Here is an 11,072-nt window from a genome sequence, read left to right as displayed (position 1 = left end):
AAGTGCATAATTATGAGAATATCTAGGCATGATCATGTATATAGGCATCACGTCCGCGACAAGTAGACCGAAACGATTATGCATCTACTACTATTACTCCACACATCGACCTCTATCCAGCATGCATCTAGAGTATTAAGTTCATAAGAACAGAGTAACGCATTAGGCAAGATGACATGATGTAGAGGGATAAACTCAAGCAATATGATATAAATCCCATCTTTTTATCCTCGATGGCAACAATACAATACGTGCCTTGCTGCCCCTACTGTCACTGGGAAAGGACACCGCAAGATTGAACCCAAAGCTAAGCACTTCTCCCATTGCAAGAAAGATCAATCTAGTAGGCCAAACTAAACTGATAATTCAAAGAGACTTGCAAAGATAACCAATCATACATAAAAGATTTCAAAGAATAATCAAATATTATTCATAGATAAACTTGATCATAAACCCACAATTCATCGAATCTCGACAAACACACCGCAAAAAGAGTTACATCAAATAGATCTCCAAGAAGATCGAGGAGAACATTGTATTGAGATCCAAATAGAGAGAAGAAGCCATCTAGCTAATAACTATGGAGCCGAAGGTCTGTGGTAAACTACTCACACATCATCGGAGAGGCAATGGTGTTGATGTAGAAGCCCTCCATGATCGATTCCCCCTCCGGAGAAGCTCCGGAAAAGGCCCCAAGAAGGGATCTCTTGGGTACAGAAGGTTGCGGTGGTGGAAATAGGGTTTCGTGGTGCTCCTGGATGTTTCCGGGGTATGTGGACATATATAGGAGGAAGAAGTAGGTCGGTGGAGCCACGAGGGGCCCACGAGGGTGGGGGCGCACCTCCCTGCCTCGTGGCCTCCTTGTTGATTTCTTGACGTCCACTCCAAGTCCTCTGGATCATGTTTGTTCCAAAAATAACTCTCCCGAAGGTTTCATTCCATTTGGATTCTGTTTGATATTCCTTTTCTGCGAAACACTGAAATAGGCAAAAAAATAGCAATTTGCAATGGGACAATATAATAGCATGGAACAATAAAAAATTATAGATACGTTGGAGACGTATCACTCATCGTTGAAAATTATGCTCCGGGAATAAGGACCAGGTAGCACAGTTAGAATTAGCACGATAATGATGTAGCCGATCAGGCTAGGAATGACGTGATGGAGTATTAAAATTCTCAACAACAAAGTACTGGAAGTTCACAACCCAGTGTTTTTGGTTGACAACAACCCAAAACCCGTGGAGTGACTATGACGGGGAAAGGTATTACTTCATCAGAAATTCATAAGATAAGTGCAATGCATTGATATCCTTGAGATACGAGAGGGTAATACTCGAGGGTAGAGTAGAATAGATGCTTGACAGGTGAAATGATGTGCAGAAGACAAGTAATTTAACTTGTTCGAGAAATGGGATCAAAGCAGAACTATAGGGCCGGAACCACGATTGCAAAAGATCAAATCCCAGATATAATATGAACTTATACCAAGGGGATAATTAATTTAAGAGAAGCTTCCATGATAAGATCTACATTGTGTCCATGGGCATGAAAAAAAGTTCAAGGTCGACTCCCACTTCTCCAATGCACAACTTTTCATTCACTTCTTGCTTTCGAAGATGTTGTACTGTTGAAATTTCATCTGACGAAAAGCCAGTAGAGTATAACTCGCATAACTTATGAATTCACACATATTAGGGAAGGCATAGGTTCAACCCATCGGGGCATCTTAGGAACATATAACACAAATTTCAGGAGTAAAACATACCAGCTCGAAAGCAGAGCATGGTTGAGAGAGCAAAGGATGGATTTTTCCGAGGCATTATGTATCAAGGAAAGAACTTTCAAAGTTATTGAATATGAATTACGGCATCGGATATTAACCCAGCAATGGGTCCGGCTGTCCACAACGGAGTTGATGTGAGTATCGGTACTCAACCAAAGGACGAAAGAAGGCAAGGAGATCAGATTTTAGAAACAACTGGCTAATTCAAAGCTCAAATGCAAAAAGAAAATTATGATTTCGAATTCAAGGGATCAGAAGCAAATGCTCTGATCAAGGATTGAAAAGTTGAGTAGGCTCAGGGGTACAATCGATGGCAATTTGATTGGTAGAGGTCCAGCTCATGTTTAAGATGACATCTGAGCCGAAAGGATGAGTTCTAGGATTTGATGAACGATTGCATACATTCACAACATATTGAATCAAGGGACTCAAGATGATAAAGGCAAAGGACGTCAAAGAATATTGCTAGGCATTTGGAATTAACCAAATTGCAGGCAGACAAGAATTTCAAGAGCCATAGGCTGTGGAGGATTCTTGAAAAATCGGATAGTATTTCCAAGAATTTTGTGAAACACCTGGACAACTAGGTATGGACTGATCCCCGGTAAGTATGAGGAATTGTTCATGGGGGTATTAATGCGGAAAAGAGCTGCAAGGCCATAGGCACAAGGATTCTTGGAACAACAACGAGTATTTCAGGGTATCTTGTAATAACAAGAGCAACTGGGGATTAATGTAAGAATGGCAAGTGCATGTAGTTTTCTATAGGGATGTATCGGTGGTAGGGAATTGCAAAGTCGATGAACGCAAGTTCTCGGAAGAACATTGGAGAGTTTCTTCAGAATCTTCTAGTGAAGGAGGAGATCATCTGAACTGTAGGGGCTCTCCGGGAGGAAGTATTTACGAGATCCTAATGTTAGAGTTAGCAAAATCATTTAATCCAAATAGAAGAGAGATCAGAGTCCCAGAGTGAAGATCGAGGAATAGAAGATCCTAATACCACCCAATGGCAATGTGGGCCCATGGGCCGCACAGCCATGTTAGTAAAACAGTTTTCATTGACTAGACTCAACTTCGGCCAAGGAGTGTGGAAGGGGGATTCCTATAGGCAGTCGGCTCTGATACCAACTTGTGATGCCCCCGATTTGACCGTACACTAATCATACACGCAAATGTGTACAATCAAGATCAGGGACTCACGGGAAGATATCACAACACAACTCTAGACACAAATTAAAATAATACAAGCTTTATATTACAAGCTAGGGGCCTCGAGGGCTCGAATACATCTGCCTGAATACAAACGAGTTAGCGGAAGCAACAATATCTGAGTACAGACATAAGTTAAATAAGTTGCCATAAGATGGCTAGCACAAAAGTAGCAACAATCGAAAAGGCAAGGCCTCCTGCCTAGGACCTCCTAACTACTCCTCGAAGCCGAACTCCACGTAGAATCATCCTCGGGATCCTCCGGCTCCTGGACTCCATCATATGATTGTAATAACCGGGAAAGGGGAAAAAGAAGTACCAAGGCAACCGTGAGTACTCATCCAAAGTACTTGCAAGCAAGGATCTACACTACATATGCATTGGTATCAATGAAATGGGTAGTATCTGTGGACTGAACTACAGAATGCCAGAATAAGAGGGGGATAGCTAGGTCTCTCGAAGACTACGCTTCTGGCGGCCTCCATCTTAAATCATAGAGAAGAGAGTAGATGGGGTAAGTTCACCAAGTATCATTGTATAGCATAATCCTACCCGGCGATCCTCTCCTCGTCGCCCTGTTAGAGAGCGATCACCGGGTTGTATCTGGCACTTGAAAGGGTGTGTTTTATTAAGTATCCGGTTCTAGTTGTCATAAGGTCAAGGTACAACTCCGGGTCGTCTTTTTACCGAGGGACACGGACACACGGCTAGTCGAATAGATAAACTTCCCTGCAGGGCTGTGATACGTCTCCGTCGTATCTACTTTTCCAAACACTTTTGCCCTTGTTTTGGACTCTAACTTGGATGATTTGAATGGAACTAACCCAGACTGACCCTGTTTTTAACAGAATTGCCATGGTGTTATTTATGTGCAGAAACAAAAGTTCATGGAATGACCTAAAACTCCATGGAGATAATTTTTGGAAATAATAAAAAATACTGGCAAAGAATCAAGGCCAGGGGGCCCACACCCTAGCCACGAGGGTGGGGGCGCGCCTGCCCCCCTGGGCGCGCCCCCTGCCTCGTGGGCCCCCTAAAGCTCCACCGACCTCAAGTCCAACTCCATATATTCGTGTTCGGGGAGAAAAAAATAAGGGAGAAGGATTCATCATGTTTTACGATACGGAGCGGCCGCCAAGACCTAAACTCTCTTAGGAGGGCTGATCTGGAGTCCGTTCGGGGCTCCGGAGAGGGGAATCCGTCGCCGTCGTCACCATCAACCATCCTCCATCACCAATTTCATGATGCTCACCGCCGTGCGTGAGTAATTCCATCATAGGCTTGTTGGACGGTGATGGGTTGGATGAGATTTATCATGTAATCGAGTTAGTTTTGTTAGGGTTTGATCCCTAGTATCCACTATGTTCTGAGATTGATGTTGCTATGACTTTGCTATGCTTAATGCTTGTCACTAGGGCCCGAGTGCCATGATTTCAAATCTGAACCTATTATGTTTTCATGAATATATGTGAGTTCTTGATCTTATCTTGCAAGTCTATAGTCACCTACTATGTGTTATGATCCGGCAACCCTAAAGTGACAATAATCGGGACCGCTCCCGGTGATGACCATAGTTTGAGGAGTTCATGTATTCACTATGTGTTAATGCTTTGGTCCGGTACTCTATTAAAAGGAGGCCTTAATATCCCTTAGTTTCCACCAGGACCCCACTGCCACGGGAAGGTAGGACAAAAGATGCCATGCAAGTTCTTTTCCATAAGCACGTATGACTATATTCGGAATACATGCCTACATTACATTGATGAATTGGAGCTAGTTCTGTGTCACCCTAGGTTATGACTGTTACATGATGAACCGCATCCAGCATAATTCTCTATCACCGATCCATTGCCTACGAGCTTTCCATATATTGTTCTTCGCTTATTTACTTTTTCGTTGCTATTGTTATCATCACTATAAAACACCAAAAATATTACTTTTGCTATCGTTACGTTTTACCACCGTTACCACTACTATCATACTACTTTGCTACCAAATACCTTGCTGCAGATATTAAGTTTCCAGGTGTGGTTGAATTGACAACTCAGCTGCTAATGCTTGAGAATATTCTTTGGCTCCCCTTGTGTCGAATCAATAAATTTGGGTTGAATACTCTACCCTCGAGAACTGTTGCGATCCCCTATACTTGTGGGTTATCAAGACTATTTTTTGGCACCGTTGCTGGGGAGCATAGCTCTATTCTTTGAGTCACTTGGGATTTATATCTGCTGGTCACTATGAACAACTTGAAAGACGCGAAAACAAAAATTTATCCCTCAACTACGAGGGGAGGTAAGGAACTGCCATCTAGCTCTGCACTTGATTCACCTTGTTCATCAATGAAAACAACCACAAATTTATCCAAGAACTCCATAAACACCTTGTTCATCATATTCATGAAGTATGCAGGAGCGTTAGTCAATCCAAATGACATAAAAGTATATTCATACAACCCATACCTCGTAGTAAAAGCAGTCTTTGGAATATCTTACTCACGAATCTTTAATTGATGATAACCAGAACAAAGATCAATCTTAGAAAACACAGTAGCTCCCTCCAACTGGTCAAACAGATCATTTATCATAGGCAAAGGATACTTATTATTAATGTTTACCTCATTCAAAGAGCGATAATCAACACACATCCTCAAGGTTCCATCCTTCTTCTCCACAAGCAAAACTGGAGCTCCCCAAGGTGATGAACTTGGGTGAATAAATCCTTGTTCCTGCAATTCTCTTATCTGCTTCTTCAATTCTTCCAACTCTTGAGGAGGCATTCTATACGGTCTCTTTGCAATAGGTCCAGTGCCCGGTATTAAATCAATAAGAAACTCAATATATCTATCTGGTGGCATACCTGGAAACTCCTCTGGAAACACATCTGGATAATCCCTCACAACTGGCACCTCTTCCAGGCTACCCCCCTTAAGAGAGTTCACCTGCACCTGATTATGCTTATACTTACATACATATTTGATCTTCTTCCCTCTTGGTGCACTGAGAGTAATAGATCGACTGGCACAATCAATACGACATTTATATAACTGCAACCAATCCATACCCAAAATAATATCCAGACCTTGTGACTTCAATGTAATCAAATCCGTAGGAAACTCATGCTTCCCAATAGACAAAGTCAACTGATGACAACCAACACCTGCTATCATCTCAGCTCCCGGGGAACTCACTCTAATAGGCATACTAAGTGTTTTGGTTGGCAATCCATGTTTATCAACAAATACCCTTGAAATAAATGAATGCGATGCACCAGTATCAAAAAGAACAAGTGCAGGTACTGAATTAATCAAGAACTTACCAATGACTGCATCAGGTTCATTGTAAACCTCCTCCACATTAACATGATTTACATGCCCCTTTTGGAAGGTGTTTGGCTTGCTGGATCCTGAATTCCCATTACCGTTCTTGCTTTCTGGACAAGCATTGGAGTAGTGGCCCATCTGCCTACACTTATAGCACTGGACCTAGCTAATATCCCTCTGCACAGGCATACTCTAGTGGCTCTGGTTATTATTCCCTCCATTACCATTACCTCTACCATTACCATTGTTACTCTTGTGCCCATTATGATGATGGTGGCCATTATGGTTGTGGCCATTCCCTCCATGATGATTATGATCATTACCTCCATGATGATTATGTACATTACCTCCATGATGATTATGATGCCCATTACCTCCATTACCATGATATGAAGTGCGTGGCTTCTGATGTGGTCCTGAATTATACCTGTTATTATTGTTGTACTTCCTCTTGCGAGTCTCTATGGCCTGTTGCTTTCCCTCCAGCACAATAGCATTATCAATCAAATCCTGACAATTCCTAAAAGTGGCCAGTCAACTCAAGGCTCAAGTCATCATTTAGGCCCTCCAAGAATTTCTCCTGCCTAGCTGCATCAGTGTTAGCATCATTAGGAGGATAACGTGCAAGATTATTAAATTCCTCCACATAACACTACTAGGAAAATGCTTACTAGTAGCGTTGGTTTTTTTGCTACTAGTAGCACTGGTAGACGCGCTACTGCTATGGCGCTACAGCTATTTTTTAGCAATAGCGCTTGTTTGTCCTAGCGCTACTGGTAACTGAAGATAGCAGTAGCGCTTTTTTGTAACCCACGCTACTACTATCCTAAGTACTAGTAGCGTGCATTTTCTCCCACGCTACTACTAGCTGATTAGGACTAGTAGCGTGCACCATTTCCCCCACGCTACTACTAGCTAATTAGGAATTAAAAGAATTAGATGCCATATTCATGGATGGAAATCAGAGACACATCCAGTGCAAGATAAACTAAGGTCATAGAACCATCCCAACTGGAAGAGATCACAAGAGTCCATTTAACATCATACGCACACAACCATCATCAAAACGTGGGTACCTTCCCTAGTGTTCACCACCAACCTAAACAAACTTGTTCTCTAGATGTATCTACCAAGGCTCGGAGTTTAGATGCCGGTGGACCCAAATCCTCGCCCCCCCCCCCTCCTCGGACGGTGGCGTCGAGGTCCTCCACCTCGGCAACCTTCGGTGTCACGATCACCTGGACGATCATCTATGCGACGTGGCCGCCGGGCTTCACCGGGTTGAAGAGCACAGCGCCCACCGGGCCACGCTAGTCCGCGTCAATCAACCATGCGTCCACGTCGGGAAAGTGAAAACTTGTTAGTATGCAAATATCATCAGTTCAACCAAATAGTATATTACAATTCACAAGACCAATTAAGTTAAGATTCCTTCTCATCTAGCAATTGAAAAGAGCTCATGCCAAAAATATATGCTTAATTCCTCACTGGCTATACAAACTAAATGGTACAGGAACGCACATGGTTACCATGGATACCAGTCTAGATTAGTACTGTCTATAAAGTTGCAATTCCTAATGTTGATCGTCTCTTAGTTTTGTGAGGAAAATATGTTCCTTTTTAGAAAGCGTACAACTACCAATATCTTGTAGCGATCTTAGCTAAGCGATACGGTTAACAGATAAACACATGCCATCTTTTTTGAGAATATAAACACACATAATAAATATGTGTGCAGATGGAGCATGGATCATCGAAGGCACTGACAATTAAAAATAGTAGTATTGCAAGGAATTATTCCAACTAAGCCTAAATTAAGAGCCCTTCATTGGAAAAAAACAAAGCCTAAATTCAGCAAGCAACAGCTCCATGGACAACTGGAGAAATCATGATAGGGGAGATGGAAGGGTTTGTAGTTACCAGAGTCTTGCCGTCGACCAGACTCCGGTGACCGTGCGAGGCAGAGCAGCGAGACTCCTAGCAAGAATAAAGGAGTGGATTGAAGTATCTTTGTGTGTGTGTGTGTGTTTACACAGCAGAGTGTGTACCTAATGCTCCACTTGACTTGACTTGTCTTCCTGACCACACGTGAGTTGTGGCTAGAAATCCTTTGGAGTTTGGAGTGGCAATCATGTGGAGGTTATTTTTTTGAGAGAGAAATCATGTGGAGGTGTGTAGCCTATATCTTCGTTGTGCAGAAAATTAGTGGAAGGCATGGGCCAAAAAAAGAATGGAAAAAATTCTCAAGATTGTAGCCGTCAAAGTTATACTAGCAAAAAGGCCCGTGCGTTGCAACGGGAGAAAAAAATACTACATACCCCAAGCCTAACAAGCATGACTTAATGGTTAAAGGATAACCCTCTCCCCACATAATTCTATGTTCTCTATTCAAACATGGCATCCCATTGGTGTTGCTTATCCTCCTTTCTGCCCTCTACGATAGTGGCCGTAGTGTCTATTTGATGACAATGCATTGTCAATCCCAAGGTCATCATCTCTGATTTTTTTTGCATATTCATTTCAGTAATCCATTTGTGTTAACCAAATGGATTGGTTAGGATTTGGATCCGAAGAATCCCAAAAGGAATTGTGAATGTTTTAGTTGAACCAATACTTTATTAGAATTTCTATTATTTACTTTGTAGGAATTGCAAATCAACTCACTCCATCCATTTTTTTCTCTAGATAGTTACCACAAAATATTAGATTTACCCTACTAAAAGAAGTTTTAGTCTAACCGGTGGACAAAGAAACAAAAATATATACCTGACTTGAGCATGTACTTGTATCTGTAGGAGGCACCCTAAAAGAAGAAAACAAAGCGCTCGCATATGTCTCTTTCTCGTAAGCCAGATTCTTCCACTGATGCATCACAGGCTCACAGCCCTGCAGTGCAAACATACACAAAGATTTAGGTAAGCAAACCATGGTGTGAGAAGCCAAACTAAAAATTTAGCCAATGCATAAAGCGGTATGCAGTACAAACAGCAGCAATCTTGGTAGTGAGCACCTGCACAAAGCTTCTCCATCGTATAAAAACAATCTGAAAGACATGTAGACGACAATGGAACTTGCAGTTGCAGTCTTAAGATGGATAAGCACCCATCAAATAAAGAAGGAGATAAGATAATACGCTGTACCATTGGACTGGAATAGCATCCTCAACTTGAGGAACAAAACAATTCAAACCGGCAAGAATGCAATGAAACACCTTTGAGAAGGCAAGGCCACAACCATGATGGATTAGGACAGGGAGCGCTTCTCCCCATTGTTACTGCTCTCCCTTGTTCCTCCTGCTCAGTTCCTCAAAAAACAAATAGTCCTAAGCTTTGCCTCGTATGCAATTCTTGCTCGTTGTTCATGTCCGCGAGTTGTCCTAGCCAAGCCATACCAACTCCTATGCAACTTCCGTCGTCTTCTTCTTTCCTATACGCAGCCACCGTCGACCATCGAACCGACATTGTCCCACTCTGATTTTGTCCAGTGGGAGGTCCGATGTCGAGGTGGAGCCACCTTGGCTGCCAATTCCTCCGCGTATCACTTTGCTTAGTTACAAGTGGAATCACACTCACACTAATAAAAAATTGTCAGCGGTCCAGTGAATTAACAGTTGAGTAATAGAACATGTATACACCTACATGTACATAGTCATAGACATCAGCCAAGGATGATGGATAGACAAAAATTATCACTAACTTGCTTAGTAAGTAGCACCAGATTGGATCACCGGAGAACGATATTACTATGGACTGTATGAATACTCCATGTATTTTTACCTAGGCAACTAACAACCTCACCCTGAGTAAATATCCTACCTGGAGAAGAAAATTGCTTGAAAATACAGACCATGTGAGGGGTTGCTGGTTGGTCAGCTTATTCAATATGTACTACTCAAAATTGCATCTAATTGCTACCATTCTTGTTCGAAATCAATTCCAGCAGCCATAATCGATACGATTTGGGAATCGAAGTCGCCGCAACCAATTGGCGCAGAAACGAGAGGGGGCCGGATCGGGGGAGGGAGGGAAGGGGCGGGGGACCTTGATGTGGCGCTGGCCGTCCTTGTGATGCACGAGGTGGAGCTCCTTGTCATCGACGGCGTCAGTGTCGTAGGCCCCCACGCCGAGCGCGAGAACACCACGTCCCTGCAAGGAGCACGGAGATGGTGTGAGCGCGCGCGATGGGATCAACTGGCAGAGCCGTTCCGTGGATTTGAGGTCCGCACGCACCAGCAGAGAAGAGTGAGGTGGGGGCTCTGGGGAGGCGGAAGGGGGAGAGGGGCCGCGCGAGTAGGCGAGCTCGGCGTAGGGGTCGACGGACGCGGCAGGTCGCTCGTTCGTCGCCATGGCCCCTCCGCTGTTGTTCAGCAGGGCCGACGACGAGTGGGTTGAGAGAAGAGAGGAGGTGGAAGGGAGGTGGGGGTGGAGGGGATCTGGATAGGGTGTTGGGTGAATTTTTTTGTAGCGTGGGTGATAGTAGCGAGTTTTGCAATCCAGGCGCTACAGCTATGTCTTTAGCCATAGCACTGGGTTGATCACCCACACTGCTACTATGTCTTGACTTCAGGGTGTGGTGTGGCACACTTACTAGTAGCGCTGCCAAAAAATCACGCTACTGCTAAGTAATACCAGCAGCTCGTTTTGTACCAAGCGCTACTGGTATTTACCAGTAGCGTGGGGTCCCAAACAAACGCTATTGGTAAAGTTCTACGTATAAGCATTTTCCTAGTAGTGTAAGCATTAACAGTGCGACCCCCCT

General features: G+C 43.4%; 1 protein-coding gene across 2 annotated transcripts; it reads right to left on the bottom strand.

Moving 5' to 3' along the window:
• Positions 1–7,291: 7,291 nt before the first annotated feature.
• On the bottom strand, positions 7,292–10,808 carry LOC125535928 (uncharacterized). Of its 2 annotated transcripts, XM_048698996.2 has the most exons (4): positions 10,544–10,805; positions 10,355–10,459; positions 9,081–9,200; positions 7,292–7,624 (listed from the first exon to the last, which is right to left on the bottom strand). In XM_048698996.2, exons 1-4 carry the CDS (start codon positions 10,658–10,660, stop codon positions 7,565–7,567), a joined length of 402 nt encoding a protein of 133 aa, XP_048554953.1. In that variant the 5' UTR covers positions 10,661–10,805; the 3' UTR covers positions 7,292–7,564. The 2 variants fall into 2 exon arrangements, with proteins under 2 accessions (XP_048554953.1, XP_087399400.1); XM_087543274.1 differs by having other exon boundaries at positions 7,292–9,200; positions 10,544–10,808.
• Positions 10,809–11,072: the final 264 nt, after the last annotated feature.

This window comes from Triticum urartu, chromosome 2A (genome assembly GCF_056163025.1).
Source record: "Triticum urartu cultivar PI428250 chromosome 2A, HENAU_Tu73, whole genome shotgun sequence".
Classification (NCBI taxonomy): domain Eukaryota; kingdom Viridiplantae; phylum Streptophyta; class Magnoliopsida; order Poales; family Poaceae; genus Triticum; species Triticum urartu.
The sequence above is the reverse complement of the archived record's forward strand: the minus strand, read 5'-3'. Positions and strand labels throughout refer to the sequence as shown.